At 39.3% G+C, this 25,991-nt stretch overlaps 1 protein-coding gene across 3 annotated transcripts in view; it reads right to left on the reverse strand.

The window, feature by feature from the left end:
* Positions 1-25,562, reverse strand: part of GLIPR1 (GLI pathogenesis related 1) — a 47,610-nt gene extending 22,048 nt beyond the window's left edge. The window contains exons 1-2 of one of the 3 annotated variants that reach the window (XM_058568764.1): positions 25,399-25,562; positions 18,298-18,394 (exon numbers count right to left, since the gene is read on the reverse strand). In XM_058568764.1, coding sequence (XP_058424747.1) covers positions 18,298-18,321 — 24 coding nt within the window. In that variant the 5' untranslated portion in view covers positions 18,322-18,394; positions 25,399-25,562. Of the gene's footprint in view, positions 1-18,297; positions 18,395-25,394 lie in introns of all 3 variants that reach the window. The other 2 variants (XM_058568765.1, XM_058568766.1) reach the window with 2 other exon arrangements.
* Between the last annotated feature and the right edge of the window lie 429 nt (positions 25,563-25,991).

A 25,991-nucleotide genomic window follows, 5' to 3' on the forward strand; every position in this document is an offset into this window, starting at 1 on the left:
GTACACATACAACTCCCAAGAATAAACAATATTCTCTTGGTATTGAAATAAACTAATCAATTTTTTCCTCTAATTTCCTGAAAATAATAAGCCAAAGGGAAAGTCTACCATTACTGAGACCATTTTTACATTATTATGCATAGCAATTTAGCTCCTCAGAGCTACAAGCCTCAAACTTCTTAATTCACACTACATCTCCACAACAAAAGCCCATGGAAGTAGTTTGCTCAGAACAGGAACTTTTACCTGGAAACAAATGCAAGCCTTCATGTCTTTTCAGAAGGCTTGCAACTTGGCTGAGTCTTTCCTCTCCTTATCCTGGGTCTTCACCATGGTCTCCTTCAAAAGTAGGTGTGTTTTCAGTGCTTATCTCTGAATGGTGGCGTTTTAGATTTTTTTTACTTTCTTTTTCATTCTTTTCTGTATTGTTTAAATTTTTTTACAGTGAGCATATACTATCTTTTATAATCAAAAAATAAACTAAAAATATTTTTATTTTGGAGAACCATAGGATCTTTATAATCATGCACAAATTAACACATATACACAGTTGATAAACCCATGCATAGATAAAAGACTAAAGGGATATTGGTATACCAGTGTTGACGCAAGTACCTAATAATCAATCAATAGATTAAAAATGGGGTGAGTTTATTATATGAGCCAGTTCTGAGGACTATAGCCCAGGAGAGGGACCTCCACCAGGGAAGGAAGCACTCTGGAGAAGTGATGTGAACAGCATGGTTATATACCATTTTGGAACAAGGAACATACGTCAAATATGACAGGAATACTTTTTTTCTTTTTACTACAGTCACAAGATGTTTTGCTAGGCACAGCAGGTCAGTGGTCACAAGATGTACACAGCAGATCAATCTGACCCTGATTTCTGGGAAGGAATGCTTATCTTTAAAGAAATGCTCATATGGGAGGGAGGCATTCATCTCTACCTTTAACGGCATCATTCTTTGCTTTGGGATACTGTAAATGTTTAAAGCAGATATACAATGCATGATTGACAGGCCACATCAGACCATTCTGGAAAAACAAGTTCAGGCCAAATCAGTTTTAATCCAAAATGGCTTCCTCATATACCTCAATAAATACTAACTTTTCTTGTTGCTTTTAATTTATCCCATCACCAGTATTAGTTGTGGTTATCATTGAATAATGGGGTATGTCTCTCTATCCCAGCATGTTTTACTAAAGTGCTTTATAAAAAGCAACAGTTTGTGCAGCTGGAGATAATTGTATATATTATATGGCAAAATCTCAGTCTTGCTATACTGTTCTAGACACGTCCTTTAGATACATGATGAGCTTCCTTATTTCTTGGGGAGAAATGATGTAGAATTCCCTATATCCCTATATCTCCCTCTCTGATTAGATTCTGTAAATATTTAGGCTCCAAAAGGCTTTAGTCACCTATTACATTGAGGATGGGGGTGTGCAGGTGGGGATGGACAAAGGTTAGGTGTCCAGAAAGGGAGAAGGATTCTAATAGTTATTAGCCAAACACCGGCACTGTTAAATTGTCTATGTGATAATACTTCTCACAATCATAATAACTTGGTCTAAGCCAGTTACATGTATGCCAGTTGCACAAGTTAACTCTAATTTATAACCTAGGACCAGTTAGCACTGAAGTACTCTGATAAGGAATCCACACTCCAAGGCGGGTCTCAGCACTTAAGATATGGTTATGGAAACTGACACCAGAGAGTTTGTTAATTAGACTAGGGATGTTACAGAATACTTTCCACTGATGAAATGAGTGCTGTTCAAGATGAATGGTTTGTAGGAAGATTGAACATGCCCTCCTGCCATTGCGTGAACAAAGTGTAGCGAAGACCTCTCACAGAGGCCCCGGCCCCTGCCCTGACTCGGAGCACAGACTCTGACTTCAGACTCGGCCAGTCCTGACTTCAGAATGTGTTGAGTGAGCCTCTCATACAAGTGTATGGTTGGAGTGTCCAGGGGCAGAGCAGGTCTGTTTTTATAACTGCTTGCTAAGGAATGTTTAGAGTTTTAGCAGAATTTGTCCAAGGCTTGCTGTCACGGTAGCATACCATCAAATATTGAGGTTGTCGGGGAGGGAAAGTAGCCTTTGCCTAACCTAGCTCCAACTGCATGAGGCTACACACATTTACGGAAAGAACCTGGCACTGGAGACCACGTTGGTTTAGGTCAGTTAGCAGCAGTGATGATAAGCACCAGCGAGGCTTTCTCAACTGCATTACCTCACTGCTTTCACAATAACTGTGTGAGAGATGCATTATTACCCCTATCTTACAGGTGACAATATTGAGACAAAAGAAGTTAAATGACTGGACCGAGAGCATGACTAATAAGATCTTAACAAAGGGTCTGTCTGATTGCTAAGCCTGTTTGTAGCCATTAAGAGCACAAGTTCTCTAAACTGTCTGGGTTCAAGTCCGGTCCTATGTACTGGCTGCGGGCCTTTTACTTCTCTGGGCCTTGGCTTCCTTATCTCTAAAACTGGGATAATAATAGTACCTACTTCATTGGACTGATAAGAAATTATTTGTAAAAAAAGCTTAGAAAGCGCCCAACACACAGTAAGTATGATACATATTAACTATTATTATTATTATTACTTCCCTTTTATTATCCTAGGTATGCATATGCATATACCTATGCATATCATAGGTATAATTGAGACTACCTTTAACCTAGAACATTTTCCTATTTTATAGCGTTACATTTAGATAAGTTGTTAGAAAAAATTGTATCTTGACAGTATAAATTATTGCTATAGAGTCACAATGGATTTTGATGCAAATTATTCAGACTGGTGTTTGATTTGTTTTTTAATAAATTCTTTATCTTGTGATTGTTCATGCCACTTGCATTTGATAATCATTTGGATAGTCTAAATAAATTATTTATTCTCCTAATTTTAGAAATGGATGGACTGAATTACACATAATGATATTTTATAATTAGTTTTTAAACATGTTATTACTGGGCAACAAGGTATGAGTCTTTTAAAGATTTCAAATATAGAGTGTCCAATAACCTTTTAGAACTTATACTAATTTATACTTCCATCATCATCAGATAGGTGTTGAGACCATATATTATCTCAAACATTGGAACTATGTGTATATATGTATATGGTTGTGCATATTGTCAGAGAACCAGAGCTTTACTAACTAAAGCAGTAAAAATAGATTTTATTCAGAAACTATTGCAATAGGGCAAAGGAGACCTCAGTGTAGAACTGGGCTCAATTCAGATTATACTAAGACAACTGGGGATTTGTAGCCAAAGAGCAGAGGTGGCATGGGCCGGGGGTTGGTGGACGGAAAATTACTGAGGGCAGGCCAGAGTGATCAGATGTCAAAGGTTGGGGATGAGGAATTTGATTAGATATTGAAAGTGATCAGATGTCAAAGGTGGGAGAGATTCTCTCTAAACTGACTTAGCAGGACTCTTGCTAAAACTGGGCTATGTAGCCCCAGTAAGGATGGGGGGCAAGATTGAGGCCTAGATGAGAACAGGGCTTAGAGATGTCTGACTACAGTTTGGTCAAGGAGAGTGTCTTGTCAATATGCATATTTAATTACTCCCTGTTTTCTCGCCCTTTGCTTGCTAGATTTTAGTTTATCATTTCCTAACTTGAGCTGACCTTGAGGCATAGTTTTTCCAAAGAGGAAGTCACAGTGGAACCTCTAAATTTTGCCTTTGGCTTGTTGTATGGTATAACAAGAGAGACAGCACCCAAAGCAACTTTACGAGCACTGGGATAAATTCTGCTCATACTTAAACAGATTAGTCATTTTTAAAAATATGAATTCAAAGATAATGTTAACATGAGAATTGAATAACATACATTTCTAAACTCTTAAACATTGCTACACTTGTCTTTCTATAAATATTTCTAAAAACTTGCTTTAGCATAGATGTTTCAGCAAAAACTATTTACTGAAAGTTCGTATCTTCTTGTTGTATTTTTTAATTTGATAAGAGTCCAAATATGAGTTAACTGAATTTCAGTGGAATAATCTGCCTGGTGCTCCCTTTTCTGTTTCTCTACTGAGTAATGCTGTTCTGATTTGCATAAGGCAAGAGAGAAGTCCTTACTGTGCACTCCCTCAAGTTCCTCCAGGGCCTCTCTGCTGGGGTGACCTCAGAGAATGATTCATATGCTTCAGCAGTTGTACTATAGCTTCTCGGTAGCCGGGCAAAGGTCTTTGTACAAACTGCAAATTGTCTGCAGGAAAATCAGCTGAGAAGGCTGGTGTGCAGTCGCCATAGCAACAAGCCTTCACCTTCTGCCCGTTAGCTTCTGCCCAAGACAGGGGAAGCCTGACAATTGTATGCTGGACTATTCCACTTACTCAAAGAGGGCAGCTGTCTGCTGCCAGTTCACTCTGGTCCATTCACAAGACAGAGATCCACGACCACCAGCCTTATATTTTTCACGGCATGGTATATCATGGCCTGGCATGTTCTCAGTTAATGTTTAATTCATTATGATACTGGAAACTATGTATTATATAGCTACATTTTTGGTGAGGAAATTGAGAGTCAGCATTAAGTAATTTGCTCAAGTTCACACAGTTAGTAAATGAAAGGAGTAAATTAAACTCAGCATTATCTCTCACACAATTACTTACATATTAGGTGGGCATTAGAATTTCCACACCATAACAACCCACCAGTGCTTTTAATCAGCTCTCCCTAGTATTTCTAGAATATGGCCAAAGTTTGATAACTGCTATTTTATGCCATGCTGCTTCTCTTTGCCTGGATGACATCTTATCCCTGGCAAAGTGCTTAGGCTGAAGGCCCTCATTCACTCTCATTCACTGTATCTTAGGATGTTGGAACCAAAATTCTCCCAGCTCCCTTCTGCTGCTTCCAGACCATTGCTACACAGCTTTTCCTCAGACTGCTTCTTTGAGGTGTACAACATTCATTTACACCAAATTCCACTCTTACCACCATCATTTTCAGGCCTCCCCTACAAGCCCTGAAGACTTGAGCCTTGGTCCCTAGTCTTTGTCTCCATTTGAATTATCTAACACGCTGCCCACAAACTTCTTTGACCAACTCTGCTTCACTGATTTGAACAAATCATTCACTTAGACATATCTGGGCCTTACCAACTAAGTTGCTGTACTCCAAACTCCACCTGGAATTGCTCTACCTCCAGTTCCTACTCTTGGGCCACAATCTTCTTCCTCCCACCTCTCAAGCACTGGCACTGTACTTGCTACTAAATCTGCTCCCCATATTCATGGCGATTCACCAGCTTCTCACCTTATTCTCTCAGCCCAGAACCCCCAATCCAACCTGCTTTTATTTCTTCTCTCTATGTAGCCTAGGCACCAATAATCAAAAATCACAAGCATGTTCACACCAGCATCTTCCACACTCTCACACTTAGGGTCTTCCTGTGAGCTAGCTCAGCCAGTCTTTCACCAAAGAATGTTTGTTGTTTTAGTTTCTATGAAGTAGAACTATAGAAAATAGAAAAACTATGATAATGGGCACCATCACATTGTTTATTGCTCAGCAACATTTTAAATCAGATCCGCTTTCATTTTGAGCAATGGTTTATCCAAACCTTTTGTAATCCTCAAGCCACCTACCCACCCTGAGATCTGGTCTCCTGTAAGCTTCTCAGCAGGCATCAAATGCCACGTTCTTCTGCAACTCAGTGTTTCTGTTCCTTTTGACCCAAGTGTCATTTTTGCACTTCTTTCTCTGTCAAACTCCTACTCACCCTGTGAAGCCCAACTAAAATGTTATCTTTTCTGTATTGCATTTTCTGACTTCCCTAAGCATCCCCTTTCCTCTGTGCTCCCTTATTTCCTTTACATACATGTCTTCCTTTTCCACTAAACAATGAGGCAGAAGCAGTCTGTCTTCATTATATTACTACCTCCTATAGTCTTTCCCTCTGCCTTAGACCACTCAGGCTGCTAGAACAAAATATCATAGACTGGGTGGCTTAAACAACAGAGCTCTATTTCTGGCAGTTCTGGAGACTGGGACATCCCACCAGCTAGGTGCCGGCTGATTCGGTCCCTGGTACGGCCCCCTTCCTGGCTTGCTGAGGGCCACTCTCTCGCTCTGTCCTCACATGGTGAAGAGAGAGACAGAGAGGGAGAGAGAGTGTGCTCTGGTCTCTTCTTCTTCTTATAAAGACACTAATCCCATCATGAACTCATCTAAACCTAATTACCTCCCTAAGGCCCTACCTCCTAATACCATCATATTGGGGGTTAGGGCTTCAACACAGCAATTTGGAGGGGACACAAACATTCAGTCAATACACCTTCTAATTCATAATTCCCACCTCAATCATTTTAAGTAAACAGAAGCCTACTTGGATACTGGACAAGATGTGCTCTAGAGCTGAGGCACTTGCAAGAGCTCAGTCTTTAAATCTGTGCTGTCCAGTGTCATAGCCACTGACCTCATGGGGCTGTAGAGCCCTTAGAATGTGGCTAGTCTAAATCGATGTGTGTTCTAAGTGTAAAATAGACACTAGATTTTAAAGATTTGGTAAGAAACAAAGGATGTAAAATATCTCCTTAATACTTTTAATATTGATTACACATTGAAATGATAATATTTTGCATATGCCGAATTAAATAAGATCTATTATTAAAATTAATTTCACCTGCTTTTTTTACTTCTTTAACATAGCTAAATTTTAAGAAAATTTAAAGTAATACATGTGGCTTGCATTACAGATCTATTAGACAGAAATGTTTTAAATAAATGATCTACGATGTGCAGTATGAATAGAGTGACTAACACAGAAGTATGGACTGATAGAGTTTAGGAATATTTTCAACTAGGAACTTTGCGTATAAACCTGTACTTACAAGAATATTCCTTTTTTAATAATTCTCCAAACTATATAGTAAATTCAAGATTCTTATCAATATGAGATTAGAATTAGAAAGAAGCTGGTGATAATGCTACCCTGCCTTTTTATCAGAAGATCTATAGATTCTGTCCTAACATATTCTCGTATAAATTTAAAATATAAGCATCCTCTTTATGCAAGTATCCATATTCAATTCACCACAGTTACAAGGTGGGATAGGACAGCTAATGCAGTTATCATACACACACACACACACACACCCCCACACCCACACCCACACAAATTCATTAATAAACATATATAGTTACTACCAATTCAAACATTCCTATTCTCTTATCACTAATACCTAATCCTTGCAGTAAGAGTCAATATCTTTGTAGTTCTCTTGCTAATTGTGCAATGCTGTCAACACCCTACAGTACGAGGCAAATTCCATAGAAGAAATCAATTGCAATGTGAGATTGCAATTCTTGCAAAAGATTCAGGATTTCAGGAATTTATTCAAAATCTGTTGACAAATACAATGCTGGCCAGAATCCAATCAGTTAATATTTTGAGGAGAACAAATAAACAAAATAATGACTCCATTAGTTTTTAAAAAGAGACTGATTTAGGGAAGTGACATCAGCAACATGGCAGAGTGAGCTGTTCCCTTTATCTCTCGTGCTTTGAACTACAACTAAATGGACATTCATTGACCAATGGAGGATACCCATACAGCACAACAGGATGCCTAGGAGACCCATGCAGCTATACATCTGAAAGTGGATGATCTGGGTCCCTGAGAAGTAATGGAGATAGGTGAGCAGTCCCCTACCCTTCCCCAGCAGCCCTGTGCACACATGCAAATGCTTTCCTGGAGGGCGGGAGTGCCCATAGTGCCACCACAGTCCTGCAAGTGGGAATGCGCCTTGGCGTGACTGTAAGAAGAGGCAGCAGCAGCCCTGACCCATGCAGGAACACTTTCTCGGCTGGCGGGAGCACCCACTGTACCCACAAAACTTCCAGCAGATGAGGGTGTGATCAGAAACACAGCTCCTGCTTCCCCTCAACAGCAGCAGGTGGAATCTGTGACCTGATACTACCACAAATGCACCAGCAAAGGATTAATTCATCAAACACCATGACAAACTGCAGTAACAATTCAGAGCAGAAGGAAAATGACAAGTCTCCAGAATCCAACCCTGAAGTCATGGAAATTTACAATCTAAATGACAGAGAATTCAAAATAGCTGTCATAAAGAAACTCAAATAGTTACAAGAAAACTCAAAAAGACAGTTCAATGAGCTCAGAAGTACAATTAATTATAAGAAGGAATACTTCACAAAGACATTGAAACTATATTAAAAAAAGCAGAAATTCTGGATATGAAGAACACAATTAATGAGATAAAAAATAATTTAGAACCCTTAAAAAATAGAGCTGATGTTATGGAAGAAAGAATTAGTGATTTAGAGGATGGAAATACAGAAATGCTTCAGGTAGAGGAGGAGGGAGAACTAAGATTTTTAAAAAAGAAGAAATTCTTCAGGGCCGGCCCCGGGGTGTAGCAGTTAAGTGCACGCGCTCCAGTGCTGGCGGCTCGGGTTTGGATCCCGGGCACACACCAAGGCACTGCTTGTCAGGCCATGCTGTGGTGGTGTCCCATATAAGGTGGAGGAATATGGGCACAGATGTTAGCCCAGGGCCAGTCTTCCTCAGCAAAAAGAGGAGGATTGGCATGGATGTTAGCTCAGGGCTGATCTTCCTCACAAAAAAATAAATAAAAACAAATAAATAAATAAATGAGAAATTCTTCAAGAAATATCCAATTCAACTAGGAAAAGCAACATAAGAATTATAGGTATTCCAGAGGGAGAAGAGAGGGGGAAAGGAGCAGAGAGCTTCTTCAAAGAAATAATAGCTGAGAACTTCCCAAACCTGGGGAAGGAACCAGAGTTACAAATACATGAAGCCAATAGTACTCCAAATTACATCAATGTAAAAAGACCTTCTCCAAGGCATATAATAGTAAAAGTGGCAAAAGTCAATGACAAAGAAAAAATATTAAGGGTAGCAAGGCAGAAGAAAATAACCTACAAAGGAACCTATCAGGCTTTCAGCAGATTTCTTGGCAGAAACCTTACAGGCTAGGAGAGAATGGAATGATATATTCAAAATACTGAAAGACAAGAACTTTCAGCCAAGAATACTCTATCCAGCGAAATGATCCTTCAGATACAATGGGGAAATAAAAGTTTTCCCAGATAAACAAAAGCTGAGGAAGTTCATCGTCACGAGACCTCCCCTACAAGAAATGATTAAAGATGCTCTTAAACCTGAAACAAAAAGGCAAGGGTCTACAAAGGTTTGAGCAAGGAGATAAACAGACAAAATAAGAAAACTGCAGTTCTCTTTCACAACAGAGTAACAAATACTTAATTATAACTTAAACGATAAAGGGAAGAAAAGCATCAAAAGTAACTATAAACACTTCAACTTAGTCACAAACTCACAACACAAAACAGAATAATTTGTGACAACAATAATTCAGAAGGGGAAGAGGGAAGGGATGGAACTTTCTTAGAGTAATGGAGATAAGAGGCTATCAGAAGATGGATTATCTCATCTATACAATCTTTTATATAAACCTCACAGTAACCACTCAACAAAAAATCAGAGCAGAGCCACAATTCATAAATAAGAAGAAAACTCAGAAAACCACCAAACTGAAATGGCAGTCAGAAAAGCAAGGGAAGAGAAACTGGAAGTACAGATCAACTAGAAAACAAGATATAAAATGGCAGTATTAAGCCCTCATATATCAACAATCATTCTAATGTAAATAGACTGACTTCTCCAATCAAAAGAGACAGAGTCACTGGAAGGATTAGAAAACAAGATCCAACAATATGCTGCCTACAGGAAACACATTTCAGCTCTAAAGACAAACATAGGTCAGAGTGAAGGGATGGAAGATGACACTCCAAACAAATGGCAAACAAAATAAAGTAGGTGTTGTCACACTTATATCAGAAAAGGTAGACTTCAATAGAAAAAAGACAATGAGAGACAAAGAGGGGCAGTATATAATGATAAAAGGGACTTTCCACTAAGAGGTCATAACACTTATTAATATATATGCACCCAACACAGGAGCACCAAAGTATATTAAGAAACTATTAACAGACCTAAAGGGAGAAATTAACAGCAACACAATAATAGTAGGGGAGCTCAACACCCCACTTACATCAATGGATAGATCATCAAGACAGAAAGTCAACAAGGAAATAGTGGACTTAAACAAACAAACAAAAAAATAGACCAGATGGACTTAATAGATATATACAGAACACTCCATCCAAAGACAGCAGAATACACATTCTTCTCAAGTGCACATGGAACATTCTCAAGGATAGACCATATGTTGGGAAACAAGGCAAGCCTCAATAAATTTAAGAAGATTGAAATCATATCAAGCACCTTTTCTGACCACAATGTTATGAAACTAGAAATCAACTACAAGAAAAAAGCTGGGAAAGTCACAGATATGTGGAGACTAAGCAACATGCTACTGAACACCATTGGATCAATGAAGAAATCAAAGGAGAAATTAAAAAATACCTGGAGATAAATGTAAATGAAAACACAACTGACCAACTCTTATGGGATGCAGCAAAAGCGGTTATAAGGGGGAAATTCATAGTAATATAGGCCCACCTCAACAAACAAGAAAAATCTCAAATAAGTAATCTTAAACTACACCTAATAGAACTATAAAAAGAAGAACAAGCAAAGCCCAAAGTCAGCAGAATGAGGGAAATAATAAAAATTAGAGCATAAATAAATGAAATAGAGGCTGAAAAAAACAGTAGAAAGGATCAATGAAACTAAGAGCTCATTTTTTGAGAAAATAAACAAAATTGACAAACTTTTAGCCAGACTCACTAAGAAAAAAAGAGAGAAGTTTCAAATAAATAAAATTAGAAATGAAAGAGGAGAAATTACAATGGATACCACAGAAATACAAAGGATTATAAGAGAATACTATGAAAAACTATATGCCCACAAATTGGATAACCTAGAAGAAATGGATGAAGTCTTAGACTCATACAACCTCCCAAAACTGAATCAAGAAGAAATTGAGAATCTCAATAGACTAGTCAAAAGTAAAGAGATTGAAACAGTCAAAACCTCCCAAAAAACAAAAATCCTGGACTAGATGGCTTCTCTGGAGAATTCTACCAAACATCCAAAGAAGATTTAATACCTATCCTTCTCAAGCTATTCCAAAAAATTGAAGACAGAACCACATCCTAACTCATTCTATGAGGCCAACATTACCCTGACACCAAAACCAGGAAAGGACACCACAAAGAAGGAAAATTACAGGCCAATATTGCTGATGAACATAGATGCAAAAATCCTCAACAAAATATCAGCAAACCAGGGGCCGGCCCTGTGGTGTAGTGGTTAAGTGCACACGCTCCACTGCTGGCGGCCCAGGTTCGGATCCCAGGCACACAGCGACATACCACTTGTCAGGCTGTGCTGTGGCAGCATCTCACATAAAGGGGAGGAGGATGGGCATGGATGTTAGCTCAGGGCCAGGCTTCACAGCAAAAAGAGGAGGATTGGCATGGATGTTAGCTCAGGGCTGATCTTCCTCACCAAAAAAAATATTGGCAAACCAAATACAGCAGTACATTAAAAGGATCATACACCATGATCAAGTGGGATTTATACCAGGGACACAGAGAGGGTTCAACATCCACAAATCAATGTGATACAACACATTAACAAAATGAGGAATAAAAATCACATGATCATCTCAATAGATGAAGAGAAATCATTTGACAAGATCCAACATCCATTTATGATAAAAACTCTCAATAAAATGTGTATAGAAGGAAAGTACCCCAACACAATAAAGGCCATATGTGACAAACCCACAGCCAACATCATACTTAATGGTGAAAAACTGAAAGCCATTCCTCTGAGAACAGGAAAAGACAAGGGTGCCCACTCTCACCACTCCTATTCAACATAGTACTGGAGGTTTTGGCCAGAGCAATTAGGCAAGAAAAAGAAATAAAAGGAATACAAATTGGAAAGGAAGAAATGAAACTCTTGCTGTTTGCAGATGACATGATTTTATATATAGAAAACCCTAAAGAATCCATCAGAAAACGATTTGAAATAATCAACAACTAAAGCAAAGTTGCAGGGTACAAAATCAACTTACACAAATGAGTTGCATTTCTATACACTAAGAACAAACTAGCAGAAAGAGAAGTCAAGAATACAATTCCATTTACAATCACAACAAAAAGAATAAAATATCTAGGAATAAATTTAACCAAAGAGATGAAAGACCTATACACTGAAAACTATAAGACATTAATGAAGTTGAATAATATATAAAGAAATGGAAAGATATTCCATGCTCACGTATTGGAAGAATAAACATAGTTAAAATGTCCATATTATCTAAAGCAATCTACAGATTCAGTGCAATCCCAATCAGAATCCCAATGACATTCTTCATGGAGATAGAACAAAGAATCCTAAAATTTGTATAGAACAAAAGACTTCAAATAGCCAAAGCAGTCCTGAGAAAAAAGAACAAAGCTGAAGGCATCACAATCCCGGACTTCAAAATATACTACAAAGCTATGGTAATCAAAACAGCATGGTACTGGCAGAAAAAGAGACACACAGATCAACGGAACAGAATTGAGAGCCCAGAAATAAAACCACACATCTATGGCCAGTTAATCTTCAACAAAGGAGCCAAGAACATACAATGGAGAAAGGAAAGTCTCTTCAATAAATGGTGTTGGTCAATAAATGATGTTGGGAAAACCAGACAGCCACATGCAAAAGAATGAAAGTAGACCATTATCTTACACCATACACAAAAATTAACTCAAAATGGATTAAAGACTTGAATGTAAGACCTGAAATCATAAAACTCCTAGAAGAAAATATAGTCAGTATACTCTTCAACATCGGTCTTAGCAGCATCTTTTTGAATACCATGTCCATTCAGGCAAGGGAAACAAATGAAAAAATTAACAAATGGGACTACATCAGACTAAAGAGATTCTGCAAGGCAAAGTAAACCAGGAACTAAAGAAAAAATAACCCAGCAAGTGGGAGAAAATATTTGCAAATCTTATATCTGACAAGGCATTAATTTCCAAAATATATTAAAAAACTCATACAACTCAACAACAAAATAACAAACAACCTAATCAAAAAATGGGCAGAGGATCTGAATAGAAATTTTTTCCAAAGAAGATATACAGATGGCCAACAGAAGATGTTCAACATCACTAATTATTAGGGAAATGTAGTCAAAACTACAATGAGATATCACTTAGACCCATCAGAGTGGCTATAATTACCAAGACAAAAAATAGCAAATTTTGGAGAGGATGTGGAGAAAAGGGAACCCTCATACACTGCTGGTGGGAATGCAAACTGGTGCGGCCACCATGGAAAACAGTATGGAGATTTATCAAAAAATTAAAAATAGAAATATCATACAGTCCAGCTAGCCCACCATTGGGTATTTATCCAAAGAATTTGAAATCAACAATTCAAAGAGATTTATGCACCCCTATGTTCACTGCCACATTATTCACAGTAGCCAAGACATGGAAGCAACCCAACTGTCCTTCTACGGATGAATGGATGAAAAAGATGTGGTGCATATATATATATATATATATATATATATATACACAATGGAATACTACTCAGCCATAAAAAAGACAAAATTGTTCCATTTGCAGGAACATGGACAGACCTTGAGGGTATGATGTTAAGTGAAATAAGCCAGACAGAGCAAGCCAACCACAGCATGATTTCACTCATATGTGGAAGATAAATAAACACATGGATGACAAGAACAGATTAGTGGTTACCAGAGGGGAAGGAGGCTACAGGGTGGGTGAAACGGGTAAAGGAGAACATATGTATGGTGATGGATAAAAATTAGACTATTGGGGGTGAGCACGATGCAGTCTATACAGAAACAGATAAATAATAATGTCCACCTGAAATTACACAATGTTATAAACCTTTATGACCTCAATAAAATAATTGGGGAAAAACAGGGACTGGAATATAAGATTTCTTGGGAAAATTGATGGAGAGCTCTCATATATATAGATAGATAAATATTTTGTGTGTGTGTGTGTGAGGAAGATCAGCCCTGAGCTAACATCTGCCAATCCTCCTCTTTTTTTCGCTGAGGAAGAGTGGCCCTGGGCTAACATCCATGCCCATCTTCCTCTACTGTATATGGGACGGCGCCACAGCATGGCTTGCCAAGCGGTGCGTCGGTGCGCACCCAGGATCCGAACCGGCAGACCCCAGGCTGCCACAGTGGAGCGTGCGCACTTAACCGCTTGCGCCACCTGGCCGGCCCCAATAGATAGATACATTTTAATGGCCCTCTTTACTTTGCAAGTCAAATGGAAAGTGAAATATGCTGTTTTGTATTAACACATAACTTTGTTAAAAAATTATGGCCGTCCTCTCAACCAATACTCATTTTATTCTTTTCTGTTTCTAAGAATTAGTCCATTGTTGCAAATTTCAGTTAAACATTTGTTAAATATGAGAAAAAAAGAACCCAATTTCTAAATTTTCACTTTCATTTTTCCAAAGAAAATCCCATCTAAATCATTTTTTCCACATTTTATTTTAAATTTTTGGTCCTCTCTCACAGTATACCAACTATCCTAAGATAATTGTGAGGGCTAAATTTTAAAAATCATTATAAATTCAAACAGGATAAATGTACTTTCTAAATCAATAAACACGCAGAAATGAATAAATATTAATAGGTTGATGCTTGTGTTTATGAAGTGCTTACACCATATGAATAATGCTGCTAGATGTAGTCACTCGTGAGTTAAACTTGTTTGGCATCTGAACATAACCTGAGCGTTTACAGGTAGGAATACAAGATAGAAACGGTCAAAGAGATAACGGTCAAAGGATAGCATTGAGACTTACCCAACCAATGTTTACACTATTCAACTAGCTCCACATTTGTAGCCTAGTTAATTCCTCAATTCTGAGAAGGAAATTATTTTAAACTTGTTCAACCCAAAGGAAATGGTGGTTTCAACAGCTATTTTGCTGTTTCCTTTGCATGTTTTAGTCCAACTCTTTTTTTTTTTTCTGTTTCCTTTTTGTGGTTTCTTTGCTAAAGCATTTTCTAAAGCATGTCCTATCAGCAGTGCTTACAGGAGCAACTATGTTTTTATTACCCTATAGAATTATTTGATTTCTTAAATTATGCATATGTATATCTTTAATATAAATAAAATTTGAGAAATAAAAATTATTTTAAAAGCTTTAATTCCTTACCATTGCTGTAAGTAAAGTACTGTCCTTTGTCTCTCACCCAGAAGTCTTGCATTTTCTTTCATTATCTTTGAAACTGCGGTTAACTAACTTGTCAGCTTGCAAGTAAGACACAGTCTCAGACCTTTCACAATTTTTGACATGAGGCTATTCATATTTTTTTCCTGATTCTCATGTTGATTTTGGAAGTGGACTCATGCAAGAATTTGCACATTCCATCTAAATTGTTGAATCTACTGACAAAAAGTTATTCATTATATTCACTTATTATTCTCTTAATTTCTCTAGGGCCTCAAGTAGTGTCCCTTGTTTTATTCCTGATACTGACAATTGTTGTTTTCTCTCTTTTTCTTCTTGATCAGTCTTGCGAGGGGGTTACCATTTTCATTAACCCAATGTAGGAAGGCTCAGCCAGGATTCCATAGGGCTGCCAGTTATAAGGAGGGTTAAGAACTTAGGCCAAAGTCGGTGTTAGGAAAGCTGAGCGAGGCAGAGAAAGGACTGAGAAGTAGCCATCTAGATCAGAAACCAAACAGGAAATCTGCTATGGGCAGTGTCTGAGGTCACTGATATCTGAAATTAAAGTCAGCAATGAAGCCAAACACAATCACACACGTGGGTTGGTGCTGACAGTCCTTTCGTAAGGAGAACATCTGTCACCAATGAGACTGCACCTTACAACTTCCCTAGTAGGTATGGAAATGTGGAAGGTCACACTGACTTAAAACAAAAAGAAGAAGAAAAATAGAACTAAAATATACACTATTTATTACTTTAAAAAGACGTTATCTGCTTGTGTTGAGCTGCTCAGATACGCCAATCCTACATCACTAACAAGCATGATTGACTTTCACAGGTTTGCATGAGCAGTTAGGCCTGAGGAAGCAGTCTATTAACACAGCTGTTTCATTTTGAGTTTTGCTGTTTAGAGGTTGTTTTTGATGGGAGGGAAGGTGTATTAGTTGCACAAAAACTCATCTACAGGGACTTGACTACAATGGCATATAATTTTTCTAAAATAATAAGTCGAAAGGTGGGGAGCCCAGGGCTGGTGCGGTAGCAACATGATGTCGGTATGTCCTGCTCCTCCTCTTTTCCTGCACCATCATCCTTAGCATGTGGCTTTTCCACTCACACTTCTTATCTCATGGTCACAAGACAGCTGCTCCATCTGTGGCTTCATATCCATACTCTAAGAATGAGGAAGAAGGAGGCAAGGGATGGTACCTATATCAGACTGGGGCTACAGTGGAGATAGCTAGTTCTGCTTTGCATAGGAGGCAGAAAAATAAGTTACTGCAGGAGAGATATCAGCATCCCCAGACAAGGCACCTATTATGGATTGGGCTGAGTCCCTCCAAAAGATATGTTGAAATCCTAACCCCTTAGACCTCAAAATGACATTTCGAAATGGGGTCCTTGCAGATGTAATCAAGTTAAGATGAGGTTGTTAGGATGGACCTAATCCAATGTGACCAGGGCCCTTATAATAAGTAGAGAAGAGATACAGAGAGGAGAGTGCCATGTGAAGACACCGAGACACACAAAGAGCAGACCACCATGTGAAGCTGGAGGCAGAGACGGGAGTTTTGCTGCCATAAGCCGAGCAATGCCTTGGGCCATCAGAAGCTGAAGAGCAAGGAAGCACCACCTACTCGAGGCTTCAGTGGGAACACGGCCCGGCCAACACCTTGATTTTGGACTTCAGGCCTCCAGAAATGTGAGGGAATAAATTTCTCTTGTTTTAAGCCACTCAGTTTGTGGTATTTGTTACAGTAGCCCTAGGAAATCTAATACGGCATCTAACCCAGATTTTGGGGACAGTTATTCCTGAAATTAACATCCTGAGTGCCAGAACTTGAGAGGACAATAATAAACAGAGCCTGCTTAGAGGAAGGTTTTCTTGAGGGTCAACAAAATATGCATTACTATACCTCTATAAAGGAATCAGAAGTAGAAATAGTAAAGAAATAATTAAATCTAAAGTACCGAGGTTTTAGAATAAGATAAAGCTTTTAATCATTATATTTACAAAGATACTATTTTTTCTTGCTTTTAAGTTATGTTAATAGTTTAATAGAATACATCATACTAAAGCTGCAATTATAATGTATTTTTTAAGGAGAGTAATAAATGTTTAATAAAATTGATGTTCATAGTTTTGTTTCTTAGACTATAAATAACAAATTTAGCATTTAAATAGGTACAAAGGAACTTTTATGCAAAAGTTCCTTTGACATTAAATAACCTATTATTTGATGCTATTAACATTTATTTAAGTCCTAATTATTATACATAAATTATAAAACTGTTAAGCTGGAGTCAAATATATGAAAATGCTTACACAACCTGGTTGTAATTCGGGAACATACCGTGACAAGGCGAGGCGAGGAAGGAGCAAGGGCTGTGGGGACGGCCCGAGGAAGAGACGGAAGGAGCGGTGGAAGAAAAGCAGCATCTGAGAGGCGGAGCAAAAGCGCCCCACAGAGAAAGGCGCCCGCGAAATAAGGAACGGTTCACCAAGAAACTAAATCAACGCGGGGCTAATTTCCGAAACTGGAAAATTGCATTGAGAATTGTCAATTTTCACTAATTTAAATTATAAATAGAATACAATCACAATTACAATAATCCCAATTAAAAATACTAATGGGATTTTTTAATAACTTGACAAAATGATCCCAGAGTTCATTCAGAAGTAAGACTAGCAAAACAATTTGAAAGAAGAAAAAGTGAGGAGCGATTTCTCTAAGAGAGTTGATAAAACGTACTAGATTACTATAATAATAATAAAAAGGGTCTTACTGGGGTAAGAATGAACAAATTGGCCTCTTTTAGGAGCTCAAGCTCCTCATAGTCACTCTCGCCCTCTCCCTCCAGCCCCGGCAGGAATACTAAGCTCGATTAATCATTTTCCACTGCACTGACTGGGCCCTGTTATTTGGAGTGGATCATTCAAAGGAAATAAAGTCATGGACGGGTGTGTGATCTCTTCTCTATTTTTCTTCCATGCCTGGGAGCAGCTGCTTCTACAGTTTGGAACGCATTTATCTTTACTCACACAGGATGGTCCTGGGATGTCCATCTGCTAAATTCCTTTGCTCCTCTTTCTTCTGTTACTGGCAGGGATGACTTGCAATTCCACTCAGTGGTAAATCCTGAGATCCAGGGTTACATATTGGGGTGGGAGAGAACACAGGCCATAGTTGGACATGGCTTAATCAGGCTCACCATGGTTCTTTAGTGGGGGCTTGGGGACAAAGCCCTTGCTAACAGTAAAGTATTACTTTTCCTTGTATAATTCTCATGCAGCTGGGGAGTATGTGTCAGGGGGAGGGAGGGGAGTGAGAAGGATGATATTCTTAGGTCTCCTGGTTAACAGCATCTCAGTTGTATTAGTTGGGGTTCTCCAGAGAAACAGAACCAAAAGGACATATATAGAGATACAGAAAAAGAACTATTATGAAAGATTGGCTCATGTGATTACAGAAGTTGAAAAGCCCCATGATCTGCTGTCTGCAAGCTGGAGGCCCAGGAAAGCTGGTGGTGCAGTCTCAGTTCAAGCCAGAGGCCTGAGAACCAGGGAAACCACGAGCGCGAGTCCCAGTCTGAGTCTGAAGGCCGGAGAACCAGCAGTGCTGATGCCCAAGGACAGGAGCAGACAGATGTGCCAGCTCAACAGAGAGAGCGAATTTACCTGTCTTTCACCTTTTTGTTCTATTTGGGCCTCAACGGATTGGATGATGCCCGCTCACACTGGCGAGGGGGTCTTCCCTACTCAGTCTACTGAGCCAAATGATAATATCTTCTGGATCCATTCTCACAGACACACCCATAAATAGTGTTTTCCCAGCTATCTGGGCATCCCTTAGCCGAGAAGCTGACACATAACATTAACCATCACATCAGTATAATCCATTTCTTACCACTAACCTAATGAAACAGATCAGTGGAATAAAATAATAAATGCAAGTGTTTATAAGGATTTAATATATGGCAGCATTTTACCAAATTATATTCTCTTGAAAACAGAGCAGATATGTGAGAAAGTGCTTGATGATAATAAGGGTGAAAAACTCTTCATATTTTACACAGTTTAGAGATCCTTCATTCATTTTTAGCCTATCAAAGGCTCTGAGAATTCCTGTAGTATATAATACAGAAATCAGTTTAACTTTGTTTAATTCAGCATTTTTAAGTGCTGAAATTTCAAATTCAAAATTGTATTTGGCTAGAATTGTGGGGGGGGTTTTGTCCTGGTATGTGCCCATATATATTTGAGGATTAACTGATTATTCAAAAAATGATTTCAGGACAACTGGGTATCAACTTGGGAACAACTGCTGTGGCACATTGCTGCACTTAACTGTGGTAACTATAGCGTTTCTGGTTTCTGTGCCCAGAAGATTTTCCCATCCACTAGTCCTGGGTACCAGTGGTTTGACTGTCAATCATGGCACCCTGCTCCCCCATCCATCTCCATGTACTGGAATGGCCACACATTCTAGATCGGGCCAATCAGAATCTTGCTTTATCTTTCTCTGCATTCTCTGTGTATAGTGATTGGTTCAGGGATGAGAACATGATCCAGGCTAGGCCAATTGGAGTCCTTCCTGTGTTTTGCGCTGGAGCTAGGAAGGCAGGTTGTCTCTCCTTCTTTGTGAGATAAAAGGATATAGGCCTGGGGTTACTGACAGCCATCTTTCCTGCTATACAGAGAGATTCTAAACAGCACCATAGACAAATATAAAAGCAAGTGACAAACTGGGGACAGATATTGCAACCCATATGATATAGCATGGTTATCATTCTTAAATATATGCATTCTTATCAAAGAGAAAACGATGAAAACTCCAAATGAGGAATGGGCAAAGAAAATGTACAGGCAAACAATAAAAGAAGTGAATGGCCAATAAGCATAAGAAAAAGAAGTCCTACCCCACTAGCATTAAAAAAAAAAAATATGGAGATGGCATTTGTACTCTGTCAGATTCACAAAGAGGACAAAGAATAATAGCACTCTACATTGGACAGGAGGTGGGGAACTAGGTACCCTCATCCACTGATCATAGGAGTATGAATTGTTAACGTTTTCCGAAAAGTGACTGTGGTAAAACAAATCAGATGCCTTCAACATTTGCATACCTCGACATCCCAGTTTTGACAATTATCCCAAGGAAATAATTGGACAAGTGCTCAGATACGTGTGTTTGTGGCAGGGCTTGATCTCAAAGTATTGGTCTTATTCTCTCTCCCTTTTTTCTCTCATGTGTATCTCAGAGGATAATTCTGTGCCCCTAACTCACACCAAAGACTCAAAGAAATCACCAACCAAGGTCCTAGATCTAAGCAGGGCTGGTTCCTAACACTTTACCTTCGTAGGCCCCTTTTGCCATAAAAAAAATTAAAAATTGTATTTTATAACTGTTGGTATAAAGATGAATATAATCTAAGCTAGAAGCATCAGTATATGTTCACTATTATTATCATATTAATTTTTCTTTCGATTTTAAAAGAAATTAAAATTAAAACATTTTCCTGGCTCCCTAAAAGTGTAGTGGGCCCTAGGCCCTTGCCTGCTTTGCCTCTTAGATAAGTCAGCACTAGAGATAAGCCGTGGGCCATGGAGAGAGAGCCAGAGTAGCAACTCAAAACAAAAGGAGATGGAGAAAAGTCTGGAGGAGACCAGTGAGCAAAGTGGGAGAGACTTAGGACCAGCTGTCCCCGAGCTCTTCTCCTATCCACTGGTCACTTGTAGAAAACTTACAAATGAACAGTCCTAGACTTTGTCTTCCCCCCTTTAGGGACCTGTGTGGAGATGGAGTGTGAAGGAAGAACTGCCTCCCATGTCCCCACCAGGTTAGAAATGAACTGAAGTCATGGGGAATCTCCTTCTGAGCAGGAAGATCAATAGCTAGTGCCATTATGTAATGTGTTAGAAAGAACATGAATGTCCAATAAACGGAGGCAGGTTATACAGACAGCATTCATGCAGGAGAAATTTTTGCGGCCATTAAAAGGGATTCAGATATATTTTATTAATAAGAGACAATAACACATGATGCAATGAGACCTGGCTCCCAACAGGGGCATTATAGTCAGTAAGTCTATTCCCACCAGTGGGAAAATAGAATAGGCCTGAGAACCATTCGCCTGGGTTATATCTCACCTCACAAGGTCTAATAAGTCTAACAAGTGACAGGCTTGCCTGTCACTGTTGTCCCAAAGTGATCCCAAATTTGTGCTTCCTTAAATTATGATCCCAGAATCCCCAGCCATTGTCTAACTATGGACATTTACTCCCATAATTCCTACCATCATCAATAGTTCCCACTATCTATAAGGATTAGTTGCACATAAGCCCACTGTCTCAAAACTTTCTAAGTTTAGATTGTCCATGTTCACAAAGCTTCTGCATCTCTCACTCTTGGCCAGGATCCAGAAACAGAAACTCTTCATGGGCTCTCATTTCACTGCTTTTTCTTTATTATATGTCTTATCCATAAAAATTAGTTTTCTTTTTTATTCTGGTTCATGGCTCCCAAACCAATTATCATTGCACCATGTTATATCAAGACAATATTTTTCATATAGGATTTAGAAACCATCTACAAAAGCAACGTCATTTTGCTTATGCACATTTATATAGAGTGTATATGTAGAGTATTATGTAGTCATTTATGTAGAGTAAGCCACTTTCAGATCCTTTCCATTGTATTTAGGAACTTGGTATAAATTTCAATACCTTGATAGATTCCAAAACATGGTATCTGCTTTGCATTTCTGTTCATAGTCTGGCTGGCTGTGTGGTCAGGTAAATTTTTCCGTGGGTTCTAAGGGGGAAAAACTCAACACCAATTAAATAATCTATTATTCCCACTTCTATTTCCAAACTCCATTAGGAATTGGCCACATCCACAATATTCATTCATTATTGCCCATACAGGATAGCCTTTTGTCCAAGTCCATTGCAATAGACTCGGGATGATTGGATCAGTGCTGGAGTCTTCTCTCAAGATCCTTCCTTAAGGGGTGCTGACATATAGAGTAAGAATGCTAAGAGCACATCCTCTTGTTCTCTACTCTTCTTTAAAGTGCCAATATAGGGTTGCCTGATTCTGCCACTTCTTATCTTTTTCCCCATCTGCATCTTTCCTTTGCCCTACGAGAGGAGAGAGCCTTGAGAAATACTCCAAATAGCGAGCAGCAAATATGGTATGACAAGACTCTTTCCTCTGTTTATTCCAACCTATAGTCATGTTGTCTCTGGGGTTTCCCTTCCCCTGGGCCCTGGGTGAGGACACTCTCTAAGCATCAGATCTGCCTTAGTCATGGAAGCAGGGCTGGTCCAGCCCATCGATCTTATTGATGAAATTCTAGCACTCACATTTGTATAACAAGTCACAGATTACAGGAATTTTAACGTTCCTATCTTGGAAACATATAACTGAATATCTGCTCTTAAAATAATGACTGGAATAAAAATTATCTAAAAAATTAATTGGGTAATTATGACATGAGTTACACCTTTCATCTCTACCCCCTCATGCCAACTCTATCTCTTAGAAATAATTCAACTGGTGATCTAACTTTATTGCCCTTCAACATAAGTTGAAACACATTTTTTAAATCTGGAATACTACTTCTTAAGCTCTATCACCCCTCTATTTTGTCTAATATTTGCTTAAAGTGCCCATTTTAATTTTCATTTATTCCTCTGCTTTGTGGTTATGAATTACTGAAAGGATCACTTCACATTATATTTCCTGCTCTTTCCTATTCTGTATTGACTGTGCTATAAAATGCTATTCCCTGATCTGTTGATATCTAAGTTTGGGTCTATATTTGTGGATAGTCTTATCTTTTAGCCTTTTTTGTCTTTGTCAAGGCCTCAGTCATAAAGTCAAAACCAAAAAAATACGTCAATACCGGAGAAAAACTAGTTATAATTTATTGCTCCCATGGGTGATGAGCCATGTAACCTAGGGATCTGTTTACTGACTAAAACATAAATAAGTCTTTGGCTAATTACAAACTGGACAATCCCAAGAAACAAGAGCAATTTCTGCAAATGTGTCTATTGAAACCTATCTTACAGCCCCATGCACACTCATTTCAGGTTCCTAACACTGCCAAAGCGTGCACAGATAAATATATCTTTTTGTCTCAATCACTAGCACTTTCCTCCTCTGAATGTGACTGAAGGGTGTTCACGTGACTCATCCATATTTTCAGATAAAAAGCTTATGGTTTTTTCTTTAAGTCCAGCATCCAAATGATGGTATTTCTAAGTCTTGTTCCCTCTGTACCACTTGCCAAAACAAATGGTTAGACTATTGGTCACAGACTGAGTCATTATATGTATATCAATCTATCTCTCTATCTATCTACCTCTCTCTCTACCTATCTATCAATCATCTACTTATCTCAGTGGGGGTATGCTAGCCACACGGTATAATAACTCTGTCCATTTTGCTGATATACTCCATCTTTTTTTCTTTTACTAGAAATTTTCTGTTAGCTGGCATTCTTTCAGACACAAATCTTCTCCATTAACCAAGCACTGCCATCCATAAACCAAGCTTCATCATTTTTTTTCTTTTTCTGAATACAGAAACTCACATAGTGGGGCACAAGCCTTCAGTGTTAGAAGTAAATCATTTCATGGGGACAGTCTTGGCCCTAGGGAGGTGGCTTCCTCTTGTTTACAGACAGGTTTCTGAATATATCATTTCCATTTAACCAGGTCACTTTGATGAGCTGTTTTTTATTTAAATGCTTTTTTGAAAATGCCCAGGTTCTTACTGGAATCTTTGATCCTAAAATTACTGGAGTCCCTCATTAGTAGGCATAGTCTCAACCAATACCCAGTAGAATGCCTATGATTGCATTTCAAAGGGAAAGTGGTGAGTAGCTGGATCAAGGATCCTTAGGTCTAAACGCTCAATGTTCTTCCCTGAAGCACTTCCCAGCACTGTTTCTGCCAGAAGTACAGTTCTCTATCATGCCCTACGGGGTCTGTATCGTTAAAACTTTCCTGTGTCTTTCAGCTTTGATACTCCAAGGTTCCCACTTAATGAACCCTTCCCATTCTCTTAGTGGCAGCAGAATCCTGCCACTCATAGCAGAATTTCCTACTCACTCATAGCATCCATACCAACAATGGGTCTCGTGTTCTTCACAACAGAATTTGTTACTGATTTGCTAGTTTAACACCTTGCACTCTTTCACCACTGCGTCTTTCTCTCCCCTCAGTATTGACCTATGGACAGTGCCCTAGTATCTGGGTTATACTGTACATTGAGCCTAGTACTCAGAGATCCAGGAAAGCTCTGTTACTGATCCTCTGGCCATTATACCATAACCTCATCGTACAGCTTCAGCCTGCCTGTCAACTGGAATTTTCATCTCATCCTCCAGGAATTATTTTCCTCATGGAGAAGAGATTAATCTCAGACTCTTTAATCAGAATCCCACCCTCTTTTTTTAACCATTATTTTTCCCCCATCTTCTTGAAACCTTTAGAGCTGTAAGATATGCTACATATATGCTTTGACACATGTGAAGTGTCAGTTACTGCAAGTGAATTCTCCACTCACTCTGGCAAAACAGAGGCAGATCCCTCAGAGTTTCCTTCAAGATAGAACCTGCCAGAGGAGTTTGGAAGATGGCAGTGTAGGAGGATCCTGAACTCACCTCCTCCCATGGACACAACAAACCTATAACTACCTATGAAACAATTTCCTCTGAGAGAGATCTGGAAACTGGATAAAAAGAACCCCTACAAAAGGGGCCACACTGATGGGGGTGGAAGAGGTAGAAATACAGTCCTGCTGAGGAACAAAACCACAACCTAGCCTCAGTGCTCTACAGCCATGAGCAATCTCAAAGTTACAAGGATTTTCCCGGAGAAGCTGGGGATCTGAGCTCCACAGTGGGCATGTCAGTCTTTAGAATCAGCACAGCCGAGACAAGATCCCATAGTACCTGGCTTTGCTGGCTTTGAAGACCAATGGGGAATACACTGAGAAAAACTATAGAACTTCAGAGAAAGAAAAACCTGCTCTTAAAGGGCCCACGCAGAGATATACCCAATCTGGAAACCAACACAAAACACCAGATAGAAAAGTGCATAGTCTGTTGATAAAAAAGACTCACTTACTAAGCTCAGAGGCATCCCAGAGAGGCAGGAGGTGGCTGGGCCCACGCTTCAGAGACGGAGACACAGGCGGCGGCCATTACTGTGACCTAGTTCAGTCGTGCTGAAGCAGAGGCTGGCAGCTGACACTGCATTACTTCCTCTAGTCTGATAGTGCAGGGGTCAGCCCCACCCACTAGAACACCTGAGGGAAGTGAGCACAGCCAGGGCAGGCAGCTTGCCCAAGGGACGGGCCCCGCCCACCAGCAAGCCCTCAGGGAATCTGTGGGCGGTGTAGGCAGGGTGTGTGGCACCTCTGCAGCTGTGCGGGGCATGTGGGTCTGCAGCAGACTTGTGCAGCTGGCCATTGCAAACTTCTAACACCTGAAACAATTATGCACGGCTATGCCTGGATTTGGCTCCTCCCATCTGCACTCCTGAGGCAGCTGTGTACTGCAGAGCAAGACAGCCAGATCTGGCCAGAGGCCTGCCCGACCCAAAAGAGAGCCCACAACAGCCATGCTCCACAGGGAGTGGCACTGGAGACCTGCAGTAGCTGTGAGCCCCCAAGCCTAGCAACCAGCCACATCAGGGGCCTGACTCATAAAACAGCAGTA

This window comes from Diceros bicornis, chromosome 25, assembly GCF_020826845.1.
Source record: "Diceros bicornis minor isolate mBicDic1 chromosome 25, mDicBic1.mat.cur, whole genome shotgun sequence".
Classification (NCBI taxonomy): Eukaryota; Metazoa; Chordata; class Mammalia; order Perissodactyla; family Rhinocerotidae; genus Diceros; species Diceros bicornis.